The following is a 27,487-nucleotide window of genomic DNA, read 5'->3' as shown; positions in this document are numbered from 1 at the left end:
GCTTAAAAAAAATAAAACATACTCTTGCCCTCTTCATTATAGTAACCACTATGCTGTTTTGTAGTTTTCTTTCCCGTGCATCTCTTTATTCTTTTGGTGCATATATATTTACTCATGTATGTGTATATGTATGTATGTATATATATATATATATATGTATGTGTGTGTGTGTGTGTATATATATATATATATATATATATATAATGTGTAACATTTTTGACATGTTTCAGAACTATATAAATGATATAGTAAAAAGACTCTTCTGTGATTTACTTTGCTCATTATATTTGTGAAATTTGTTTATGTTGACAGGTATAGCTTTATTCGTTTCATATGTATTGCTATACAGTATCCTGTTGAGTCACGAAACCACAGTTTATCCATTTTCCTATTGAAGGACAACATAGGATGTTTCAACATGTCTTTTAATTACAAGAAATATCACAATAGTATTGAACATGTCCTCTTCTATACATGTGTGAAAGTTTTATAGCTATAAGGAATTTCTTCCTAGAGTATCTTCATTTAATGAGATACTGCTAAATTGCTCTTCAAAATGATTGTATTACTAACCAGAAGTTTGTATGAATCCCTGTTGTTCCACATCATCACCAACACATAGTATTGTCACACTTGAAATTTTGCCAGTTGGTTGAATATGAAATCGTGTCGCCTCATGATTATACTTTGCATTACCCTAATTACAAATATATTTACTGATTACATTTCTTTTGTGAATTGCCCATTTTTAATCTTCTATTCATTTTTAAAATTGTGTTATTTCTTGCTGATTTCTGAAAGTTCTTTATATGGTCTTGCTATTAATCTTTTGTCAATTACACTTGCTATTTTTATTTCCTACCATTCTGTGACCTTTCTCTTTACCTTTTTTGAGATTGATTAACTTTAAATATCTTTTTATGATATTGTCTTAAATATTTTGCCTTTTGTCTTAAATAATTTCCTACATAAAGATGTAAGACTAACCTCTGTTTTCTTAACAAAGATTTAAAGTTAGTTTTGTGCACAATTCTTTAAATCACACAGAATTAATTTTTGTGTAGGACGCTAGATTAAGGATCCATTTGAATACTTCATTGTCTGTGTAGGCAACCAGTCACCGTAGTGGCATTTATTTAGTAGTCCGTTTCTTCCACAATGACCTGCAAGTCCATCTTATCACATACCTAAAGTTTCCATCTTAAATGTGAGTTTGTTTCTGGGTACTCTCTTCTGTTTCATTGGTTTATATGTCTATTCTGACACAATACCCCACTGTCTTATTATTTATAAATTTTTAGTAATTTAATATTGATAATACACCTTGTTCTTTTTCAAAACTGTCTCTTAGAACTTTTCCTTACCTAAATACCCAAAAATTTTGGGAATTATAATTGTATTGACTCTTGTTGGTTAATTTGGGGAGAATTGACATCTTTATGACAATGAATGTTCCTATTTGATCAATATATCTTTCCATTTATTTAGATCTTCAGTGTCTTTCAGTTTTGTAATTTTCTTCTAAATGTCATGCACATATTACATTTACTCTTAGGTACCTTGTTCAGATTTTGTAACTGCAATTAGCAAAAGAAAGGATACCATTTTCAGTTTGTTGTTTATTTATGCAATTGAAATCGGTGTTTATGTCATTTTACAACCATGCCAGATTCTCATATTACTTCTAGTAATGTCTGCAGTATCTCTTGTCAGAAGTCATATAAAATACAAATAAAATAGTTTTGTTTCTCTTTTTCTATTCCATACCATTTTTTTCCTTCTCAATCAGCATGTCTGACCTGTAATACAACTCAGAATAGAAGTTATCATATTAGGCAACCATTTCTTGTTGATTTTATACAGAATGCTTTAAATGTGTTGCCAGTGTATTAGCATATATTGTTCAGGGTGTCTATTTTAAATGGATATTAAACTTAATCAGCTCCTTTTCCTGCACTATTGAGATACTCCTATTCTGCTCTTCCTTTCTATTAACGTTGATGAATTATATTAATGGATTGTCTCTGCTTAAGCTATCCTTGTATTCCTGAATCAAAATTCATTTAGTCACTGCAGATTTATTGGTTTCACATCATTAGGTTTGCTTTGTTCATTTTATTTAGAATATTTTGCCTCTATGATTCACTTGAAGGTTTCTATCTCATACTTTCCTTATCTGATTTTGGCATCAAAACTATACTAGCTTAAAATGAGTTGGAGAAGATTTAGTAGAACAGCTCTGTGCACCATGAATACTGGCAAGTTTTTTGCTGAGTATATTTCTCTTTATTTTTTAAATTTATTTTTTAATGTTTATTTTTTGAGACACAGAGAGCGTGAGCAGGGGAGGGGCAGAGAGAGAGGGAGACACAGAATCTGAAGCATGCTCCGGGCTCTGAGCTGCCAGCACAGAGCCCAATGTGGGGCTTGAACTCACAAACTGTGAGATCATGACCTGAACCGAAGTCAGACACTCAACCGTCTGAGCCACCCAGGCGCCCCCTGGGTATATTTCTTCCCAACATTTTATTACGCAATTTTCAACATACACTAAAGTTGAAAGAATTAGTTAACTTGAATGTGGACTGAGAAACTACCCAAAATAAATGTAGCCCAAAGAAACTATACGTGACATTAAAAGATGTTAAATTAAAATCAGATGATCCAATTAGAGTTCCAGAAAAAAGAACAGCAAGAAATATAAAAAGATGTTATTTGAGGAAAAGGATGCGTGAACATTGTTTTAGAACTAATGAAGGACATCAGAGGTAGTATTTACAGTGAATTACAAACTAAATAAATAAGGAATCTACAACTAGAAATATTGCAGTGAAATTCTGTAATACACTAATTCTCTCCACCTATTTCTGATCTGGAGCTTAATACACTTTGTTTTTCAATGATAATATTTTTCTTTCCAAAAGTTCTCTTTGAGTGTTCTTTCAAACCTGCCTGATCATCTTCCTTTCTTAATTTAGATTTCCATCTTTATTTTCTTTAAGTATTAAACCTACTATTTTATAACTAATAATTCCAATCTGAAATCCTTTCAGGTCTTATTCTACTAGTTTGTTGTTAGTGTTGTTAGTGTTAATGGTGTTCATGGTGGCTTCTTTATGGCCTTTGCTCTTTCATTTGGCTCCTCTTTATCTTCAGGAATACTAGGAGGTTTTGGTTGATGTTGTATTCTTCCAAACAATGTTTTGTATATGCCAGATTTGTCACAGCACTACCAACCAGGACAACTTTAAATTAATTGCCTGGGTTAGGATTTGCTGGATAAAGCCTGTGGTAAAAATGGAAACACAAATCTACATGTTAGTAGGCCATAGTTACAAACTTTCTAGTTATACTTGTTTAAACCCAGAGCACTCACTTTATGACAGGCAAGCTTCCTTACTGATTTTTTCCAGCTAATGGATTTTTTCTTAACCTACCTGTTTACTGACTCAGTACCTTTTAGAGCCCAAGATGGTTAAACAACTGGTCTTCCTTTACATTCAAAGCTCTAGTTTCCTGGTATTAGCAGTTGGTGCTTCATGGAACCTCTAGCTTCCATACAGACTTCCTACTCATTTCAGGCCCTGAAGCTTTCTCTTACTTTCTTGTAAGCACAGCTGTGCAATCAGGTTTTTTGTTCCCTAGCATTTCTTTTGCTTTGTGCTGAGTTTCAGACCCCTCTGTTATGTGTAGTACAGGAAATGAAAGTCTATACTGTACATTCTTTGTAATTTTGTACATTGCTACTTTGGATAATCAGATTTTAGAACCCATAATGTCTGAGCAGATTTTTGTTACTTGTTCTCTCTGTTGGGTTAGGCTGCTATATTGTACACTTTTTTTTTTTCTTTTTGATATTTGTTGCTGGAGGGGGTAGTTTTCATAGCTCTGTGGAAGAAAATAGTGATAATTTCCAATGTTTCAAATTTTAAAAATTAATGGTACCTTTCTGTATCAGGTAGTAGAACTACAAAATAGATTATCTGAAGAATCGAAGAAAGCAGATAAATTAGATTTTGAATATAAGCGGCTAAAAGAAAAAGTTGACAGTCTTCAAAAAGAAAAAGATGTGAGTATATATGTATTAGGCACTTTGGTTTTGAACATTGCTAAAATTAAGACAATGACATTTAATTCATATTTGGACTATAATAATTCCTTCTATTTATAAATTTAAAAATTAGAGATCCTATTTGTTTTTAAATTATAGATTTACATTTGTGTTTCAGAAATAAATGTAAAAAAGAATGTTTTTACTTCCACTCTAATTTCTTTTGTATACTTTTATGTTTTCTACCACTTTTGTTTCTCATACATTGTTCTGCTCATGACTTTCTATAAATTTGAATAGCTTTTCTGTTTTCTGTATAATTGAGAGGACACAATTCTTTTTGTTGTTGTTCATCATATCTTGAATCTTTTAAAAATATTTTTACTTTGTCATGGTTGATGAATATTTAGTCTTAGCTCTTTGATCTTTTTATGTCTCATGAAAAGAATGTTATATAATGTACTTTATATAATGTGCTGGAGTAAACAGTTTTGTTTCTTATGTTTAACTGTGTATAACATATTGCCTTGCAAATAGTAGATATTTAATATTGTTAAATATTAAATTTGTTGTAATTTTTTCCTTTTATGATCTTTCTATGGAAGATCAAAACATGAAACATGTCCACGTTCCCTACTGTTCATCACTCTCTTAGGTAAGGCAAAGACCACTGATGAATAAATTCATAAAACGTAAAGCTAACTTTCCTTATTTTTGATGTCTCTCCAGAGGTTAAGAACAGAAAGGGATTCTCTGAAGGAAACCATTGAAGAGCTTCGTTGTGTACAGGCGCAAGAAGGACAGCTCACAACTCAAGGTAAAAACATTTCAGTAGCTCAAGCAAGATCATTTATTTTTTACAGTATGAGTAGAAATTTTTGATTCATTTTAAGATGCCTGCACCAGTGGATGAAAATGAAAAACTGGTGAAGAGGCATGAAGTTGATATAAACTGTTACCCAGATTTTGTGGCAAATAGGCTATAGTTAATAAGACCAGATTTACTTGGCCTATTTTGTATTTTAATTATATGTAAATATTTGAATTTTATTAGATCAAAAGCATAAACATTTGTTAAATCATCTGTGTTAATAAGCCTGGAAAATTTTATTCTGGAAAGTTTCTTATGACCTCTTTTAAAAGTCAGTCAGTGGTTTTTTTTTTCGCCTGAGATGTGAGGTGGATATCAATGCATTACAGGACTTCTGTACAAAGTAGAACTCTGCTCTTCTCACAGGGAAGGAGCAGCACTTAGCTCTAAGTTAGTCCCTTCCACTTTTGTCATCATGCTGGCAGATGTGGAGCCTAAACGGTGACTTGTACAGCTTCACACTTTGTTCACCCCTGTTCCAGTAACTTGCCCTTGGCTTTTCAGTCACCCAAAACTGGAATTCTTCCTCTCCTCTGACTACAACCTCCTTTTTCTCCTCCTCATTCCTTCTGCCTACCGCATTTCACCTTTAACCCCCTCTCTGTTGTTCCTAAAAAAAATTTTTTTTTAATGTTTATTTATTTTTGAGACAATGCGAGAGACAGAGTGCAAGCAGACAGAGGGAGACACAGAATCTGAAGCGGGCTCCAGGCTCTGAGCTGTCAGCCCAGAACCCAATGCGGGGCTCGAACTCACGAACCGTGAGATCACAGCCTGAGCCGAAGTCGGACGCTTAACTGACTGAGCCACTCAGGCGCCCCCACTGTCTATGGTTTCTATATCTGTTGATCAGCTCTCTTCTGGCCTTATTTTCCAGCTTACACAGCCCACCTCACAGCCATTTAACTGTGTTCTGATCACCACCATCTTTCCTTAATGGTGAAAGCTTGTCAAACACCAGTTCAGATTGCCTAAAGTTTTTTTTCTCTGTTCCAAATTAACCAGGGCCAGCTAAAGACAGTTATATATCTTTATCTTTTTTTTTCCTTTTTTAAATTAAGGTATAATTGACATAACATTGTATTAGTTTCAAGTGTACAACCTAATGATTCGATATTGGTATTTATTGTGAAATGATCACCACACGAAGTCTAATTAACATTCGTCAACATACACAGTTACAAAATTTGTTTTCTTGTGATGAGAACTTTTAACTAATTCTCAACAACTTTCAGTATGCAATATAGTGTTATTAACTATAGTCACCACGCTATACATTATATCTGTGTGACTTATTTATTTTATATCTGGAAGTTTGTACCTTTTGACCCCTTCACCCATTTTGCCCACCCCCTCATATGTCACCTCTGGCGATCACCAATCTGTTCTCTGTATCTGTGGCTTGGTTTTTTTGTATTTTTTATTTTGTTTTGTTTTGTTTTTAGATTCCACATATAAATGAAATCACACAATATTGGTCTTTCTGTGTCTGAGTTATTCACTTAGCATATTGCTCTCAAGATGCATCATATCACAAATGGCAAGATTTCCTTCTTATGGAGTTCATATATACATATGTGTGTGTGTGTGTGTATGTATACATATGTATATGTGTGTGTGTGTGTATATATATATATATATATATATATAAAATCTCACAATTCATTTATATATCAATTGATGGAAACTTAAGCTGCTTCCATGTCTTAACTATTGTAAATAATGAGGGCACAGGTACCTTTTCAAGTTAGTATTTTCATTTTCTGGGATTAAATTCTCAGAAGAGGAATTGCTGGATCATATGGTAGTTCTATTTTTAATTTATGTTTTCCACAATGGCTGCACCAACTTACATTCCACCAAAAGTGCACAAGGGTTCACTTTTCTCCACATTCTCACCAACGCTTGTTATCTCTTGTCCTTTTGACTGGTGTGAGGTGATAGCTCATGTGGTCTTGATTTGCATTTCCCTCCTGATGAGTGATGTTCAGCATCTTTTCATGTACCTGTTGGCCATCTGGATGTCTTCCTCAGAGAAATGTCTATTCAGATCCTCTGCTCATTTCTTAATTGTTTTTTTTTTTTTTTTTGCAGTTGAGTTGTATGAGCTCTTTAAATGTTTTTATATTAACCCCTTATCAGATGTATTGTTTGCAAATATTTTCTTACATTTAGTGCATTGTCTTTTCATTTTGTTCAGTTTCCTTTGCTATGGAGAGGCTTTTTAGTTTGAAGTAGTCAGTAGTAGATTTTTGCTTTTGAGAAAATTCTATATCTTGCTTGTCTTCACCAAAAATTATTTCTGAACATAATTGGATACTCATTGCTGCTTGGTAATCCTTTCATGTATCTCTAATCTACTGTATAAGTTTTTCCCAAATTTTAAGAATCAGCCTAAACCTTAGTTCCTTAACTCTCAGCCCCCATATCAAGAGAGGCTATCTCATGTAAACTTACACTTTTGTTTCTTTGCTACCTATAAGCCTATATGTTTTAACCTTATTTATGTATATGTCATTGACCTAGCAAATTTGCTCAAAAAATTTACCCTAATGAATTAAATCGTCGTTTATAATAGTGAAATTTAGAAACAACCTAAAAGTCTCATTCAACTGTAAACTGTAGAGCCATTTAAAAAAAGAACTATATCTTATATGCCTGACCTGGAGAGATATGTATGTTATGTCATTAAGTTAAAAAAAATGGTGACACCATTTGTGAGAAACACTCTCAGCAAGCTTCAATAGAAAGAAATTTCCTCAACCTAATAAGGGACATCTATGAAAAACCTACAGCTAACTTTATACTTAATGGTGAATACTAAGTGTTTTCCTTAAGATCAGGAACAAGGCAAGGATGATCACTATTTTTTATGTGTTATTATTTATTAAACTCCAGCATAGTTAACATACAGTGTTAAACTAGTTTCAGGTGTACAATATAGTGATTCAACAATACTGTACATTACTCAGTGCTCATTCTAAGTGTATTCCTTAATCCTCTTCACCTGTTTCACCCATCCCCCCACCCACCTCCCTTCTGGCAACCATCAGTTTGTGCTTCACAGTTAGCAGTTTGTTTTTTGTATTGTTTCTTCTTTTTTTTTCTTTTGTTCATTTGTTTCTTAAATTTCACATATGAGTGAAATCATATGATATTTGTCCTTCTCTGACTTATTTCACTTAGAATTATACTATCTCCCTCTATGTTGTTACAAATTGCATGGTTTCATTCTTTTTTATGGCTGCATTTTATATATATATATATATATATATATATATATATATATATATATATATATATGTGTGTGTGTGTGTGTGTGTGCGTGTGTGTGTGTGTGCATATATATATATATATGTATATACATATATATATATATTATATATATGTATGTATATACATATATATATATATATATATAAAATGAATATCACATTTTCTTTATCCATTTATCTATCAATGGACACTTGGACTGCTTCCATAATTTGGCTGTTGTAAATAATGCTTCGGTAAACATGGGGGTGCATAAAGGATGTTCACTCTTGCTGCTTCTTTTCGTTGTCGTATCAGAGGTTCTTGCAGTCAGGCAAGAAAAAGAAATAAAACACATTCAGATTAGAAAGGAGGACGTAAAAAAAAAAAAATCACAGAACTAGTAAATGAGTTCAGCAAGGCCTCAATATATAATAAGATCCGTATATAAATACCAATTATATTTTTGTGTACTATGAGTAAATTATCTGGAAATGAAATTACAATAGTAGCATAAAGAATAAAATGCTTAGGAGTAAGTTTAATAAAGAAGCATAACATTTGCAACAATGTGGATAGAATTAGAGTATATTATGCTAAGCAAAATAAGTCAATCAGAGAAACACAAATATATGATTTCACTCGTGGCATTTAAGATACAAAACAGATGAACATAAGGGAAGGGAAGCAAAAATAATATAAAAACAGAGAGAGGCAAACCATGAGAGACTCTTAAATGCAAAGAGCAAACTCTGCATTTGCTCCAGGGTTTGGGTGGGGGGAAGGGCTAAAGGGGTGAAGGGCATTAAGGAGGACACTTGCTGAGATGAGCACTGGGTGTTACATGTAAGTGATGAATCGCTAAATTCTGTTCCTGAAATAATTATTACACTATATGTTAACTAACTTGGATTTGAATTTAAAAAAAAAAAATACAAGCAGAAGACCTGTACACTGAAAACTATTAAGTCATTGCCAAGCTAAAGATCTAAATAAATGGAGAGACAATCCATGTTCAGGTATCAGAAAATTCACTCTAGTTAAGACTGTAGTCCTCTTAATATTGACTTTATTGAATAATAAAGATTCAGTGCAATCCCAATCAAATTCTAAGCAGATTTCCTTTGTAGAAATTGACACACTTATTCAATTTATGTGAAAATACAAAGGAACCAGTATAACCAAGAAAAGAAATCTTGGAAAGGAAAAGGTTGGAGAAATCACATTCTGATTTCAAACTTACTATAAAGCTACTGTAATTGAAAAACATGAAATTCACATAAGAGTAGACATACAAAGATCAATGTACTATATCACATTAAGAGAATGAAGGGAGAAAAATCACATAATCATTTCAATTGATGCAGAAAAGGCATTTGACAAAGTCTAACACCATCATTAAAGGAAAAAAAAAACATAAAAAACTTCATTAGGAAGAGTGCTAGAAAGGGAACTTCCACAACATGAAGTCCATATGTGAAAAATCCACAGCTCACATCAACTCAATGATGAAAGACTGAAAGCTTTTGCTCTAAGATCAGAAGCAAGACTACCAACTACCACCACTTCTACACTTCTATTGAACATAGCCCAGCAAGTTCTAACCAGACCAATTAGACAAAAGAAAAATTTTTTAATCTAAATTGGAAAGAACTAAAACTATCTTTCGAGTTGGCATGATCACAAAAAACAAAAAACACCCGTTAGAACTAGTAAAATGAATTCAACAAAGTTGTAGGATGCAGCTCAGTTATATTAGCAGCAAAAATATATATGCAAACACTAATAATGAAAAATCTAAAAAGGAAATTAAAATAATTTTATATATTACAGGATCAAAGAGAATAAAATACATGGGAATAAATTTAACCAAGGAAGCAAAGACTTGCACACTGAAAACTACTGTTGCCACTTCTTACAAAAAAATGAAAAACCCATCCTAAAATTAATATAGAATCTCAAGGGATCCTGAATAGCCAAAATAGTCTTAAAAAGGAAAAAAGTTGGAGAACTCACCCTGATTATTTCAAAACTTAATATAATGGTAGCAATCGGAGTAGTGTGGTATAGGCATAAAGACAGTCATATAAGGCCAGCAGAATAGAATAGAAAGCCCAGAAATAAACCCTTCCTTATGTCGTCAGTCGATTTTCAACAACAGTGTCAAAGCCATTCAGTGAGGGAAAGGAAAGTCTTTTCAATATACTGTGCTGGAAAAACTGGATATCTACATCCAAACTCATGTTTTAAAAAATGGACTCAAGATGGGCAAAAGACCTAATGTAAGGGCTAAACCTATAAAACAGAGGAAAATTGTCATGACTTTGGATTTGGCAATGATTTCTTGGAATTGATACCAAAAGCTAAGTCAACAAATGAAACAAATTGGACTTCATCAAAATTAAAACTTCTGTGCATCGAAGAACACTATTTTTTTTTTTAATTTTTTTTTAACGTTTATTTATTTTTGAGACATAGACAGAGCATAAGACAGGGGAGGGTCAGAGAGAGGGAGACACAGAATTTGAAACAGGCTCCAGGCTCTGAGCTGTCAGCACAGAGCCCGACGCAGGGCTCGAACTCACGGACCGGGAGATCACGACCTGAGCCGAAGTCGGACACTTAACCGACTGAGCCACCCAGGCGCCCCTCGAAGAACACTATTGACAGAGTAAAAAGCAACCCATAAAATGGGGAGAAAATATTTGTAAATCATATATATATATATTTGATAAGTGATTGAAATCCAGAATATATAAAGAACTTACACAACTCAACAATAAAAAACAGCTAAGCTTACAAATGGGTGACTTGAATAGATATTTCTCCAAAGAAGATGGCAAAAAAGCATATGAAAAGATTCTCAATATCAAAGTCATTAGAGAAATGCAAATCAAAACCATGAGAGTTCACAGCCATTTAGATAGATGGCTACTACCAAAAAATGAAAGGAAAATAAGTGTTGGGGGGCATGTGGAGAAATTGGAACTCTTGTGCATTGCTGTTAGGAATGTAAAATGGGAGGCCACTGGTAGAAGAGTTTGGTGGTTCTTCAAATGGTTAAACATAAAATTACCACATGATCCAACAATTCCATTCCTACGTAAATATGCAAAAGAATTCAAAGCAAGGATTCAAGCATATACTGGTTTAACAGTGTTGAAAGCAGCATTATCCACAGTAGCCAAAAGATGGAAACCACCTAAATGGATAAAGAAAATGTGTGTGTGTGTGTGTGTGTGTGTGTGTGTTTGGCTATGAAAAGGAATGAAGTTCTGATAAATTCTACATGTGTGAGTTTTCAAAACATTATGCTAAGTGAAGTAATATAGGCACAAAAGGTTAAATATTGGTGTGATTCCATGAGGTATGTAGAATGGGCAAATTCATTGAGACAGAAAGTAGAATAAAGGTTATGAGGAGCTAAGGGAGAAGGGAATGAGGAGTTATTGCTTAATGGTTACAAAATTTGTGTTTTTGGGTAAGGAGTTTTGGAAATAGTGTTGATGATTCCACAGCATAGTGAATATAGTTATTGCCACTCAATTGTACACTTAAAAATTGTTAAAATGAGGGGCACCTGGGTGGCTCAGTCGGTTGGGTGTCTGACTTCAGCTCAGGTCATGATCTCACTGCTTGTGAGTTCGGGCCCTGCGTCGGGTTCTGTGCTGACAGCTCAGAGCCTGGAGCCTGCTTCAGAGTCTGTCTCCATCTCTCTGCCCCTCCCCTGCTCGTGCTCTCTCTCTCTCTCTCTCTCTCTCAAATATAAAAAATAAAACATAAAATTTGTTTTAAATTGTTAAAACGATAATAACGTAAGGCAACTGTGATACAGTCTTTTACTTGACTAAAACAAAGATTTTAGATATTAAAATTAATGCTCAAAGTAGTGTTTCATATAGAAACTAAAGGAGATCGATATACTCTCTCTTAAACCTTGCATCCATGTTTGTGTATTTGTAGGGTTAATGCCTTTGGGAAGTCAAGAATCTTCAGATAGTCTGGCAGCAGAGATTGTTACACCTGAGATAAGGTAAGGAGAATATGACATTCAGTCGTATTGCACAATGTTCCTAGAGGAAACTTACTCCTCTACAGTATAAAAAGGAGTTTCTTACTCATTATTACTAATAATTTCAACATGAACTCAGTATTAAATGTCCATGTTTTCAGCCTGTTAGAAGCTTTCTTCATTTGGCCCAAGAGACATTTTCCCACTTGGGTAGGACAGTATTTCGCACATTCACAGCAAACTAATATATCTGTGCTTGGGTATTCTTAGCAGACATTTAGCAGTGAAACCACTTGGCCTAAAGATAAAGGTTATGCCTACCCAACAGCCTGCAAAATAATTAGTCACTAAGATTTATCTGTCTGGGAAAGATATATTACAGTAGACAGACGTATCTTCCCCTCTCTAGTATTCTTCCTTCAGTATTAACTTACAGTTTTATTTAGGGATAGCATTTTTAAAATTCCATTTATTTCAATATATGCCTGCCTTGATGTGTAAGAATGAAAAATTAGGGGAGAGGCACCAAGTATCTGACAGAAGGAGAATGATTAACCCTGTATATTGCTTTTACCTTCTTGGGGACTATTTGCCCCCTTTTAAAATTGACACACTGGCCCTTGGGAATGCAAGCTGGTGCAGCCACTCTGGAAGAGAGTATGGAGGTTCCTCAAAAAACTAAAAATAGAACTACCCTACAACCTAGCAATTGCATTACTAGGCATTTATCCACAGGATACAGGTGTGCTGTTTTGAAGGGACACATGCACCCCCGTGTTTATAGCAGCAGTGTCAACAATAGCCAAAGTATGGAAAGAGCCCAAATGTCCATCTATGGATGAATGGATAAAGAAGATGTGGTACATATATACAATGGAGTATTACTCGGCAATCAAAAAGAATGAAATCTTGCCATTTGCAACTACGTGGATGGAACTGGAGGGTATTATGCTAAGTGAAATTAGTCAGAGAAAGACAAAAATCATATGACTTCACTCATATGAGGACTTTAAGAGACAAAACAGATAAACATAAGGGAAGGGAAACAAAAATAAGATAAAAACAAGGAGGGGGACAAAACAGAAGAGACTCGTAAATATGGAGAACAAACGGAGGGTTACAGGAGGGTTTGTGGGAGGGGGAATGGGCTAAATGGACAAGGGGCACTAAGTAATCTACTCCTGAAATCATTGTTGCACTATATACTAACTAATTTGGATATAAATTTTAAAAAATAAAAAATAAAACAAGTAAAAAAAAATAAAATAAAATCGACACTGGCCTTGATTCTTCATAAAATCTTTGGGAGGGTATTAAATGAAATGATTGTGTAAGGGTTTCATAAACGTTGAAAGTTACAATAGGCATTCAGTTACTTGTTGAATAAATGAAGACAGTATTTATTGTTGGCATTTATTTTAGGAGGATAAAAAGGAGAATAATGTAGCACCAACACAGGAAGCATCTTATATGCCTTTTCCTTTTCTACCTTCTGATGTGGTACTTTATTATTGGACCAATAAAATTTGTAGAATGAATCTAAATACAGGGCTATATAAAAAAAAAAAAAAAACAAACCACAGTTTTTAAGGAAGCTTTTAGATTATGCAGTTGGATTTTTAACCTGAAGAAGAAGAACAATGATAAAGATTCAACAAATAAAATGGCTTTTTTGAGTATGACTCATCACAAAGTCAAATATACTCTGTCTCCAGAAGAGCCATCAAGAAAATGAAATGGTAAAAGAGATGAAATATAACATTGTATTAGTTTTAGGTGTACAGCATAATGATTTGAAATGTCTATATTGTGAAATGATCACCACAGTAAGTTCAGTTAACATCACACATAATTACAATTTTTTTTTCTTGTGGTGGTACTTTTGTTTTGAGCAACTTGACAGGATTGTCATATTTTTCTAGAAATTAATCCTAAGGAAATAACCAATAAAGCTGATCGCTTTGATCACATCAAAGCTCAAAATTGATAACAAATTCCAAATAATTGTGCATTGATTAAATAGCAATTCATCTGCAGTATGTTGTTTAACATGTCATTTAAAGTGTTATATTTATCATTAAGGTATAATACTTAATGATATGAAAAGATTGTGCAAACTTAAGTATGAATAGCAGATGCAGCTCTGAGAACATGGCTTGTTAACAAGAATACAATTTCACATATTTATAGGAATGGGTGGACTGCATATATTGAAGGCTTTCTTTGTTGAATATTATGTTTTGACACCAAGTGATTGGTAGTTCAAGAGCATAGCATTAGAGATTATGTTTTTTGATGAGAACTGAAAAGCAAATACATAAATTCATTCACAGCTTAAATATTTAAACCAAAAAGGAAATGGAATTTTGAAGTATCGTTCATTACAGTCATGATGTTTGGAGATGCTGTTATCTTCAGATTATCCATTCTGAAAAGAAAGTACTGAAGACCTGAATGTAATGTCTTAGCCAATTACAAGAGCTAAATTCTTTGCAGTATTTTGTTTTTCATTTCTGTTCTATGCATTAAATCTGTAACTGTGAATAGCTGGATTTTGGTAACAGTATTGCATCAGTGTACTACATAATCAGCTTTTCTTGTGTTCATTCAGGGAGAAACTTATTCGTCTTCAGCATGAGAATAAGATGTTAAAAATTAACCAAGAGGGTTCAGACAATGAAAAAATTGCCTTATTGCAGAGTCTTCTGGATGATGCAAACTTACGCAAGAATGAACTGGAGACAGAGAATAGGTAAGGATGTATGTAGATGACAGCATTTTGACACAGGTTTTCTCTGTTTTCCTTGATTTTGATTCCCTTAAAGATTTGGATTGTATGTTGAGTAGTGATAATGTGTTATTCCGTTTCATTTTAAGAGTACCTTAATCCATTTTTCTGCTTACAGATAGACTTGCATAAAAGTGTTGTGCCTCTTTATAATAGCGTTCCCCTCTTTATTTCTTCAAGCAAACTGATACCAACCCCCCCACCCTTTTCCCTTTCTAATTACTAATTAAAACCAGAAGATTAAAAAAAAGTCTGATTGTTAATTCAGTCTTTCACAATTTTAGTTCTATTCATTATCAGAATAATACAGTTTACCCTGTTTTTATAAGCTAATGGGTTGAAGGATCAGTTTTGAGAAAAACAGGATCCATCAGAACTGAATTGACAAGAGTTTTTTTTCTTTTTTTTTTTTCAAACCTGTTATTTCTTGTGACCCTGAAAAGAAGTCATTCATTTTATAAACAATTCAATTATGAGAATTCAGAATCTGGAAATTTAACAAGAAAATCATTATGTAGTCATTCAAAGCAACTGTACAGCAGTAGCTTACTCTGGAAAGAATTACGTTTATATTTTGTTGACAGTCTTTTAGTTCTTTTCCTTTTTGGAAATGTTTCTTAGATACCAAACATGGTGTCTTTTCCTTTTCTTAGTGTTGTGATATTATGTTGTTTTTGAGGGACTTGACATTTTCATTAATGGTTTCATAGTTTGCTTGATATTACAGTTTCTTTATTATGCCTGATTGATTGGGCATTTCCCAGGTGTGAGTCAACAATGTTATGACCATTTTACATGTCCTGCCCTTCTTGGCACTTTAATTTTATTTATTTATTTATTTATTTATCTATTTATTTATTTAAATGTTTATTTATTTTTGAGAGAGAGAGAGACAGCATGAGCAGAGGAGGGGCAGAGAGAGAGGGAGACACAGAATCCGAAGCAGGCTCCAGGCTCTGTCAGCACAGAGCCTAAGTGGGGCTTGAACTCAAGAACCACAAGAGCATGACCTGACACAAAGTCAGACGCTTTAACGACTGAGCCACCCAGGCATCCCTGCAGTTTGATTTTTAAAGCTGCTGTGGTAAAATCAGCAAAAAGCATAAATAACAGGGTGATTATTAGAGCATAATAAAGCATAAAAAGGAGGACAGTTTTATATCAATTCTTAGAGCATAGAGAATGAATACTTTTTTAAAATACTTAGAAAAAAGTTTAGAATGAAAAGTGGAGAAAAGGGACTTGCAGAAAGCAGCTTGGCAATCATGCAGCCCCATGGGTGAGAGAACTTGTGTTCATCTCCATCGTCCTTTGCTTCTGGGCTATATTTTAGCCATCTTTAGTCAGGAAGGTCTTCCCTGTACCCTAATTTTTTTCCAGTGAATCAACACCCATAACTTCCTTTATAATGCTTTGCATTGTTTCTCACAGATCTTATGGCCATTGGTCTTCTCTGATCAGAAAAAGAACAACTACTTGTCATTTACACAGCACTCATGTTGTAGATGACTGATTGCCTCCCAAGTCCCAATGCCATTTACAGCTGTTTACACTTTAGTATTGTGTTTGTTTCTTTTTTTTAAATCATTTTATTTTTTTCATCATGATCAGTGTACTCCATCCCCACACCCACCTCCCCTCTAGTAACCATCAGTTTGTTCCTTATAGTTAAGAGTCTGTTTCTTGTTTTGTCTCTCTCTTTTTTCCTTTCTTTTGCTCATTTGTTTCTTAAATTCTTTTTTTTTTAATGTGTATTTATTTTTGAGAGGTAGTGTGTGAGAGTGGGGGAGGGGCAGAGGGAGAGGGAGAGAGGGAATCCCAAGCAGGCTCCATGCTGTCAGCGCCAAGCCCGACACAGAGCTTGAACCCATGAACCCACTAACTGTGAGATCATCATCTGAGCCAAAATCAAGTGTTCAGACACCCAACCCACTGAGCCAGCCAGCCAGGCACCTCTTATTTCTTAAATTCTACATATGAATGAGTTCATATGGTATTTGTCTTTCTCTGAGTGACTTATTTTGTTTAATATTATACTCTAGCTCTATCTTGTTGCAAATGGCAAGATTTCATTCTTTTTTACGCTTAAATAATATTCCAGTGTGCGTGTGCGTGTGTGTGTGTGTGTGTGTGTGAATACATCTTCTTTATCTATTCATCTTTTGATGGACACTTGGACTTTTTCCATGGTTTGGCTGTTGTAAATAATGCTGCAGTAAACATAAGGATACATGCATCCTTTAAATTAGTGTTTTTGTATTTTGGGGGTAAATATCTGGTAGAGCGACTACTGGATCATAAGGTAGTTCTATTTAAAAATTTTTGAGGGGCGCCTGGGTGGCGCAGTCGGTTAAGCGTCCGACTTCAGCCAGGTCACGATCTCGCGGCCCGTGAGTTCGAGCCCCGCGTCGGGCTCTGGGCTGATGGCTCAGAGCCTGGAGCCTGTTTCCGATTCTGTGTCTCCCTCTCTCTCTGCCCCTCCCCCGTTCATGCTTTGTCTCTCTCTGTCCCAAAAATAAAATAAACGTTAAAAAAAAAAAAAAAAATTTAAAAATTTTTGAGGAATCTCCATGCTGTTTTCCACAGTGGCTGTGCCAGTTTGCATTCCCACCAATAGTGCAAGAGTGTTCCTTTTTTTCCAGCTCCTTGCCAACACTTTTTTCCTGTGTCTTTGATTTTAGCCATTATGATATTGTAGTTTTGATTTGCATTTCCTTAATGATGAGTGATGTTGAACATCTTGTCCTGTGTCTGTTGGCCATCTGTATGTCTTCTTTGGATAAATGTCTATGTTTTCCACCCATTTTTTAATTGGGCTATTTGGAGTTTTGGTTGTTGAGTTGTGTACGTTCTTTATATATTTTGGATACTAGCCCTTTATTGGATATGGTATCTGAAAATATCTTCTCCCATCCCATAGGTTACCTTTTAGTTTTGTTGATTGTTTGCTTTGCTATGCACAAACTTTCTATTTTGATGTGGTCCCAATAGTTTGTTTTCTTTGCCTCAGGAGACGCATCTACAAAAGTGTTGCTACAGCTAATGTCAGAAAGATTACTGCCTGTGCTCTCTTCAAGGATTTTTATGGTTTCAGGTCTCACAGTTAGGTCTTTAATCCATTTTGAGTTTATTTTTGTGTATGGTATAAGAAAGTGGTGAAGTTTGGGTGCCTGGGTGGCTCAGTCAGTTAAGCGTCTGACTTCAGCTCAGGTTATGATCTCACACTCTGGGAGTTCGAGCCTTGCGTTCAGCCTCTGTGCTGGCAGCTCAAAGCCTGGATCTCACTTCAGATTGTGTGTCTCCCCCTTTCTCTGCCACTCCCCTGCTCATGCTCTCTCTGTCTCTCTGTCTCTGTCTCAAATATAAATAAAAACATTTAAAAAAAAATTTTTTTTAAAGTGGTCAAGTTTCATTCTTTTGCATGTGGCTGTCCATTTTTCCCAACACCATTTGTTGAAGATTAATTGACCATATAATTGTGGGTTTATTTCTGAGTTTTCTGATCTATTTTGTGTATTTTTATGCCAGTACCATAAAGTTTTAATTACTGCTGTTTTGTAATGTAACTTGAAATCTGGAATTGTGATATCTCCAGATTTTTCTTTTTTAAGATTGCTTTGGCTACTCAAGGTCTTCTGTGGCTCCATACAAATTTTAGGATTTTTTTTTTAGTTCTATGAAAAATGCTATTGGCATTTTTGATAGGGATTGCATTAAATATGTAGACTGATTTGGATAATACAGACATTTTAACAATGTTTGTTCTTCCTTTTAAAAAAAATTTTTTTTAACATTTATTCATTTTTGAGAGACAGAGACAGCGTGAGTGTGGGGATGGGGGCAGAGAGAGAGGATGACACAGAATCTGAAGCAGGCTCCAGGCTCTGAGCTGTCAGCACAGAGCCCTACGTGATCTCACAAGATCATGACATGAGCCAAAGTCGGACACTTAACCGACTAAGCCACCCAGGCGCCCCAACAATATTTTTTTTTCCAATCCATGAGCATAAAATGTTTCTCCATTTCTTTACTTCATATTAAATTTCTTTCATCAGTATTTTACAGGTCTTTCACCTCTGGTTAAGTTTATTCCTAGATATTTTATTGTTTTTGGCGCAGTTGTAAATGGGATTGTTTTCTTAATTTCTTTTTCTGCTGCTTTATTATTACTGTATAGGAATGCAATAGATTTCTGTATCTTGACTTTGTATCCTGCGACTGAATTTTTTTATCAGTTCTAGTCATTTTTTGGTGGAGTTTTCTATAAGTGGTACCATGTCAAGTGCAAATAGTGAGAATTTTACCTCTTCCTTACCAATTTGGATGCCTTTTATTTCTTCATGTTGTCTGATTGGTGTGGCTCAGATTTTCAGTACTATATTGAATAAAAGTACTGGGAGTGGACATTCTTGTCTTGTTCCTGACTTTAGAGGAAAAGCTCTGTTTTTCACCATTGAATATGATGTTGGCTGTGGATGTTTCATATAAGGTCTTTATTATCTTGAGGTATGCTCCCTGTAGATCTACTTTGCAGAGGGTTTTTAATGTGTTAATGGATTTAGTTTCCTGATACTTTGTTGAAGATTTTTGCATCTATATTCCTAAGAGATATTGGCCTATGGTTCTCTTTTGTTGTGGTGTCATTATCAGGTTTTGGTATAATCAGGGTGATGCTGGCCTCATGGAATGAATTTGGAAGTTTTCCTTTCTCTTGTATTTTTTGGAATAGTTTGAGAAGGATAGGTATTAACTTCTCTAAATGTTTGGTAAAATTCATCTGTGAAGCCATCTGGTCCTGGACTTGTTTTTTGGGAGTTTTTTGATTACTGATTTAATTTCATTGTTAGTAATTGGTCTGCTCAAACATTCTATTCCTGCTTTAGTTTTGGTAGGTTACATGTTTTCCAGGAATTTATCCATTTCTTCCAAGTTGTCCAATTTATTAGCATGTAGCTTCTTGTATAATACTGTTAAAATTGTTTGTATTTCTGTCATGGTCATTATTATTTCTCCTCTTTCATTAGTGATTTTATTTATTTGGATCCTCTCTCTTTTGTAATAAGTGGCTACAGCTTTATCGAATTTGTTGATAGTTTCAAAGAACCAGCTTTTGGTTTCACTGATATGTTCTAATGGATTTTTTTTTTTTTTTTAAGTTTCTATATAACTTCTATCTGCTCTAATCATTATCATTTCATTCCATTTGCTGAGTTTGGGTTTTGTTTGTTCTTCTTTTTCTACTTCCTTTAGGGATACGATTAGATTGTTTATTTGAGATTTTTCTCCTTGATGTAGGCCTGTATTGCCGTAAACTTCCTTCTTAGAACCACTTTTGCTGCATCCCAAAGATTTTGGACTATTGTGTTTTCATTTTCATTTGTTTCCATGTTAAGTTTTGATTTCTTTGATTTCTTGGTTGACCCATTCATCGTTTAGTAGCATGTATTTATGCTCTTTGCAGATTTTTTCTTGTGGTTGATTTCTAGTTTCATAGCATTATATTCAGAAAAGATGCATGATATGACTTCGATTTTGTTGAATTGGTTGAGAGATTTGTTTTGTGGCCAAATATGTGATCTGTTCTGGAGAATGTTTCATGTGCACTTGAAAAGAATGTATATTTTGCTGTTATTTTGGAATGTTTTGAATAAGTCTATTAAATCTAGTCCAGTATGTCATTCAAGCCACTGTTTCCTTCTTGATTTTCTAAGTGGTTGGTCTGTCCATTGATGGAAGTGAGGTGTTAAAGTCCTCTACTGTTATTGTATTACTACAGATTGGTTCCTTTATGTTTGTTAGTAATTGTTTTATGTATTTGGGTGTTCCCATGTTTCATGCATAAATATTTACAATTGTTATATCCTTTTGTTGGATCATCCCTTTTTTATTATCTTATAGTCTCTCTCTGTCTCTTATTGCAGTCTTTCTTTTAAAGTCTACTTGTGGGGCGCCTGGGTGGCTCAGTCGGTTAAGCGGCCGACTTTGGCTCAGGTCATGATCTCCTGGTCCGTGAGTTCGAGCCCCGCGTCAGGCTCTGTGCTGACAGCTCAGAGCCTGGAGCCTGTTTCAGATTCTGTGTTTCCCTCTCTCTGACCCTCCCCTGTTCATGCTCTGTCTCTCCCTGTCTCAAAATAAATAAAACGTTAAAAAATAATAATAATAATAAAGTCTACTTTGTGTTTTAGAAGTATTGCTTCCCTGGCTTTCTTTTGACATGCATTTGCATGATGAATGTTTCTCTATCCCCTCACTTTCAATCTGCTGGTGTCTTGAGGTGTGAAATGAGTCTCCTGTAGGCAGCATATAGATGAGTCTTGTTTTTTTATCCACTCTGTCACCCTGTGTGTTTTGGAGCATTTAGTCCATTTACAGTCAACGTAATTATTGATAGATTTGTGTTTGTTGTCATTTTGTTACTTGTTTTGTGGTCGTGTCTATAGTTTTTCTCTGATCCTTGTTCTCTTTCATCGTTTATTGGCTTTCTGTAGTGATATACTTGGATTCTTTTCTCTTTATTCTTTGCATATTTATTACTGGTTTTTGATTTGTGGTTACCTTTAAGTTTGTATATAACATCTTATGTATATAGCAGTCTATCTTACGTTGATGGTCGCTTAAATTTAAACCCATTCTTTATTCCTCTGCTCCTTGTTTTAGGTATATAGTGTCATATTTTGCATCCTTTTCTTTTATGAATCCCTTGACTGATTTTTATAAAAACATTTATTTTTCCTAATTGTGTTTTTTACTTTTCATATTCCTTTATGATCTTTCCTTTCCAAAGAATCCCCTTCAGTATTTCTTATAGGGCTGGTTTAGTGGTCATGAACTCTTTTAGTTTTTGTTTGAGAAACTCTTTCTGTCACCTATTCTGAATGATAGCCTTGCTGGATAGAGTATTCTTGGCTGCAGATTTTTCCCTTTCAGCACTTAAAATATATCATGCCTGCAAAGTTTCTGTTAAAAAATCCACTGATAGCCTTGTGGGGTTTCCTTTATGTAACTGTCTTTTCTCTTACTGCTTTTAAATTTTTTTCTTTATCTCTGCTTTTTGCCATTATATTACTATGCATCTTGGTGTGAACTTTTTGGGGGTTGAATTTTAGGGGGAATCTCTGTGCTTCCTGGATCTGGATGTTAGTTTCCTTCCCCAGATTGGGGAAGTTTTCAGCTATTATGTCTTCAAATAAATTGTCTGCCCCCTTATCTCTCTCTTCTTCTTCTGAGATCCCTATAATGTGGATGTTATGTTTGATGGAGTCACTGAGTTCCCTGTGACTATTCTCCATTTGCTTAATTTTCTTTCCTCTCGTTTAATTAGCTTGGTTATTTCCCATTACTGTGTCTTTCAAGTCATCTAGCCTGCTATTTATTCCATCAAGTGTATTTTTAATTTCATTTATTGTATACTTCATCTCTGATTAGTCATTTTTTTTTAAAAAGTTTATTTTGAGAGAGAATCCCAAGCAGGCTCCATGCTGTCAGCACAGAGCCCCGCACAGGGCTCGATCCCACCACCTTCCAGATAATGACCTAACGTGAAATCAAGAGTCAGACACTTAACTGATTGAGCCACCCAGACACCCTTCTGATAAGTAATTTTTTTATCTCTTTGTTAAGGGTCTCACTGATGTCCTCCATGCTTTTCTCAAGTCCAGTGAATATCTTTATGATCATTACCTTAAATTCCCTATCAGGCATATTATATGTGTCTACTTTGCTTTGGTCTCTTGCTGTGGTGTGGTCCTGTTCTTACATTTGGGAAACATTTCTCTGTCTTCTCATTTCATTTTGTTTTCTGTGTCTGTTTTTGTTCAGAAAGTCAGCTACTTCTCTTACTTTTAATGATATAGCCTTATGAAGAAGAGGTCCTGTGGTGCCTTGCAGTGCAGTGTCCCCTGTTCCCCAGGGCTTGGCACTTCAAGGAGTCTTTTGTGTGTACCCTGCTGTTGTGTCTTGACCTTTTTGTCCTTCAGTCATTTGTCTATAGAGGCTCTCTTTGCGTATTGTGGGCAGTGTTTGGTCCCCAGCAGGGGTGGGGTGCATTTTAACGTGCAACGGTGTGCTTGGAAAATGAGACCTACCCCACAAAACATGTGGGTTGGGAGATGTGGTGTTGGCAGGGTTTGCACTATCTTCTGGGGGAAGGGGACCTACAGTGCTGGGAGGGACTAAGGGGAGCATGACTGGGAAGGGCAGAACATCAGGAGCAGTGCTTGGTGCAAAGAAGTTAGGTAGGAGCGGTGATGTGTGTTTATGCTCTGGGACAGGGAAAGGGAAATGGTGACTACCAGCTCCTTGTTCCTGGAGGGGTGTCTGCGTGATCCGTGTCTCTCTAGGCCACATTCTGAGATGGACAAATCACTCTCCCTCTCATCTGCCCTCAAACTGCTGGTTCTCTGCTGTATTTACTTACACTGCTGTTGGTCATGCTGTCTCTTTACAGACTGGGGCACCACTTCCTAATGCACTCAGGTCTCTACCAGAACCAAGCTCACCAGTTTTTAAAATTCCAGGCTTTAAGTCCTGCTGGTTTGAAGAACTCATAAAATTTGGCCACTCTAACTTTCAAAGTCAAATATTTTGAAAGTCTGTTTTCTGCTCTTTCTGGCTCCCTCCCCGCCACAGACAGTCTTGGTCTGTTTCACTCCTAGACCGTGGCTTTGTCCTTGCCACCTTCTTCCATGTGGCCTCTTCCCTACCTTTAGTTGTGAAGTTTGTTCTGCCAGTCCTCGGGTCATTTTCTAGGTTATTTACACTGATGTGAATGTTACCTAGTTGTAGCTGTGGGCCACAATGAGCTTAGTCATGGTCCTCCTACTCTGCCATTTTCCTAGCAGAACTATTTCCTGAATTACAGTACTGATAACTTACATTTATAGTATGACCATCTGTAACCTATAACAATAATAATATTAATAATAGCAGTTAATGTTTATTAGCTTTTTTCTGTTCCAAACATTGTGCTATTTATTTTAAATATGTAGTCTTATCTTTATTAAAGTTTTATTGGTGAGGGAATTTGGGCTTAGACCCAGGCTGCCTGAATTCAGAGCCTCTATCTAATCCTGCCTTCCTTCCTTCCTTCCTTCCTTCCTTCCTTCCTTCCTACTTTCCTTACTTCCTCTTTCTCTTTCCCTTCCCTTCCTTTCCCTTCCTTTCCCTTCCCTTCCCTTCCTTTCCCCTTCTTCTCCCCCTCCCTTCCTTCCCTTCCTGCCTTTCTTTTTTAAAAGATTTTATTTAAAAAAAATAATAAAAATAAAAATAAAAGATTTTATTTTTAAGCAATCTCTATACCCACTGTGGGGCTTGAAGTCACAACCCAAGATCAAGGGCTGCGTGCTCCATTGACTGAGCTAGCCAGGCACCCCATCCATACTCTTTCTTGCCAAGTTATCTTTTTCCGTGTTTGCAAAACTTATTTTTTCTTTCTCCTGCAGAGCATTTTTTTCTCTTCGGGATTAGTTAGTTCTTACTGAGTTTAATAAGTAAGTAGATGACCTTGTCTCTAACTTAATCTCTTACAAGCATACAGCATTAGACTAGTACAAAGAAACTTGAGTTCCACTGAATCTTTTAACTTAAACACAATTTGTTCAGCACCGGTACATTGTCTGTCAGAAGGAAAGGTTTATAGTAAACCTCCAAAGTCCTTTCCAATTAGTTTTCTCAGCAAGTTGGCATTTTAAAAATCTATAATACCTGCTGACCCTCACTCAGGGAGCTTTCTCAAAGCATACGTGACCTTGTTCCCTTCCTGCCCAGAGTATATTGTGATTGCAAGCTCATCCTCTTTCTGTACGCCCTTGAAAATTATATGTAAGTAGATTTTAATTAATATGTTAACTAAACTTCTGAAGGGGGAGAAAATAAGTAGAAGCAATTCACACTTATAGAGTGCCTGCTCTGTACAGGTACTGCACTAGACACCTTACTTTTCTAAACAGCACCATGAAGTAGGTATTAGAGTCCTCATTTATTTTGGCTTTTTGAAGTTTGCATTTTTTTGAAAAAAGGTGAGCTCATATGTTTACATAGCTTCATACTTGTATGTGTGTAAATACTTCACACTTTTGTTTGTTTATTCCCCATTAATGTTTGGGGTATTTGCTTGTCTATTCCCCATTACTGAAAATGTGTTGTTTTCAAATACTTCCAAGGAACATCTTGGTAGACTTATTATATATGGCATTTACCAAGGCCTAATAGGTTTACAGTATTTGTTGACTAAATAATTTCAAAAATGGCCAAGATGGATGGTTGAAATACTCTAATGGTTTGAAATATATTTCCATATTACTTTCTGAAAAGATTGAACAAAGTTACAGTGTCACTAGTAATGTATTTGTATCTCTCCCCATATTGAATATGGATTTTCAGATAATTCCCTCACTATTTAAAAAACACCTAGGGGTGCCTGTGTGGTTCAATTGGTAAAGCATCCAACTCTTGATCTCAGGTCAAGATCTCACGATCTTAGGTTGTGATTGCACAGTTATGGAGCATGGAGCCTGCTTGGGATTCTTTCTCTCCTTCTTGCTCTGCTCCTTCCCCCCCAAAAATAAATAAACTTTAAGAAAATAAATAAAATAAATAAAAAGCACCTAGATTCTCTGTTCCTTGATGTGAAAAACATTAGTTATTATCATAGATTTGATTGAATTTTCAATGTGACTGTCACTAATTATAGAACTGTAACATTTATGGGAAGAATTTCTTACAGTTTGTTTAGTAAAAAAAAAAATGCTTATTGAATTTTCTGGCTGTTTAGATTCTAAATGTTCATTGCCCTGTTTTGTCCTTAATTTGAGATAGTCTGGCTTCTACCATTCCACTAAAGTGTTTCCTACTAAAATAACCAGTCATCTTGTAAATGGCCAATCCAGTGGGAGCATTCAAAATTTTTATCTTTCCTCGTGTCTGTTGTATTCATTGTTGTTGATCATCCTCCCCTTCCTTAAACTTTTTAAAATTTCAGTTAAAATACCTCTCTTATGTTTCTCCTACTTCTCTTCAGAGTGATGTTCCTCTTTCTACCCTCTGGTTGGTGATCTGCCATGGACCATCTTTGTTCCTCTTTTCTACTCTTCTTTACATTCTTTCTAATCGATATTATTTTTGTTCAAGGCTTCTGTTAACTCCAAATGGCTCTCACATCTATCTTTTCAACTCAGATTTCTCTTTGTGCTTCAGATGCAGAGATACAGCTGTTTGACAGATAACTCAAGGTGCTGCATTTTCAACAACTACAAAATGAGCTTACCTTCATTTAGCAACCTGCTTCTCCTATATTCTCCTTCTCAGTAAATGTTTTCCAAAAGCTCAAACCAGAATTCTGAGTGTTATTTTTTAATCCTTGTATTCTTTTGCCTTTTAGATATATTTCATCCTTGTTCCCTCCTCTTTCAGGCATATTTAGTAATAATTGTAGTAGTCTCCTTCCGGTCTTCATGCCTTCACTTTGACCTTTTTAATAACATCTTCCATCCTCAAATCAATGTTATCTTTGTAAACTAATTTTGATTAAGTCTCACCCTCTGGCAATCCTTCAAAGATTCCAAGGAGGAATCCCAAGACCTAGAGAACCAGGCTGGTATACTGAGTGTTGCATCATAATGACTTAGAGGATGTATGGGGTCCAGAATCAACATTCTTAAAGGCTGAGTTATTCAGCCAGATTTTAGGCCAGATCATAGGATAAGTTGTAAATACACATTTCATGTAAGGCTGTACTCAACAACCTCTCCTCTTCTCTGGTTTCATCTAGCCATTGTTCACCTCATAGACATGCCATTCTTAAGGAATTTTTTTTATTACCTATTTTAATTTTAACTTTACCTATTTTAATTTTAATTTTAATTTTAAGTAGGCTCCAGATCTAATGTGGGGCTTAACTCACAACCCTGAGATCAAGAGTCACACACTGTACCAACTGAATGACACCCACATACTTAAACAATATTGGGGAGGGGGACACCGGGGTGGCTCAGTCAGTTAAGCATCTGACTTTGGCTCAGGTCATGATCATGATCTGATGGTTTGTGAGTTGGAGCCCCATGTCCAGCTCTATGTTGACAGCTCAGAACCTGGAGCCTACTTTGGATTATGTGTCTCCCTTTCTCATGGCCCCTCCCCCTGCTCGCATTCTGTCTCTCTCTCTCAAAAATAAATAAACATTGAAAAAAGAATTTTTTTTTTAATTTTAAGCAGGCTCTAGACATGCCATTTTTGAACTCACTGTGCCCCCTCATATTTCTGTGTGCTTTGGACATGATGAATTCTCTGTCTTAAATCCCCTTTCCATCCTTAATCACTTAAGTGTTTTATTTATTGTTCTAGTCTCAGTTCAGTCAAGCCTAACTCCCCCATACAATTAGATTTAATTCTTGCCGCTTTGAGCAATCATTATTCTTCATTGTACCTCTATGTGATATGTTGAGGTATTTATCTTGTATTTTAACATTTTGCTTCCCCACTAAATTCCTTGAGTACAGGGATCTTTTAACACCATGC

At 35.3% G+C, this 27,487-nt stretch overlaps 1 protein-coding gene across 7 annotated transcripts in view; it reads left to right on the top strand.

Moving 5' to 3' along the window:
* The window catches only part of HOOK3 (hook microtubule tethering protein 3), a 116,230-nt gene that overhangs the window by 64,160 nt on the left and 24,583 nt on the right, over positions 1-27,487 (top strand). For all 7 annotated transcript variants that reach the window (XM_045458704.1, XM_045458695.1, XM_045458674.1 and 4 more), the window contains 4 exons: positions 3,959-4,069; positions 4,781-4,868; positions 12,138-12,207; positions 14,798-14,938. In XM_045458704.1, the coding sequence (XP_045314660.1) occupies positions 3,959-4,069; positions 4,781-4,868; positions 12,138-12,207; positions 14,798-14,938 (410 nt within the window). The remainder of the gene's footprint in view (positions 1-3,958; positions 4,070-4,780; positions 4,869-12,137; positions 12,208-14,797; positions 14,939-27,487) is intronic.

The sequence above is a fragment of the Leopardus geoffroyi genome, chromosome B1 (genome assembly GCF_018350155.1).
Source record: "Leopardus geoffroyi isolate Oge1 chromosome B1, O.geoffroyi_Oge1_pat1.0, whole genome shotgun sequence".
Lineage (NCBI taxonomy): Eukaryota > Metazoa > Chordata > Mammalia > Carnivora > Felidae > Leopardus > Leopardus geoffroyi.
Note: the sequence above shows the minus strand (reverse complement) of the source record. Positions and strands in the feature narration are given on the sequence as shown.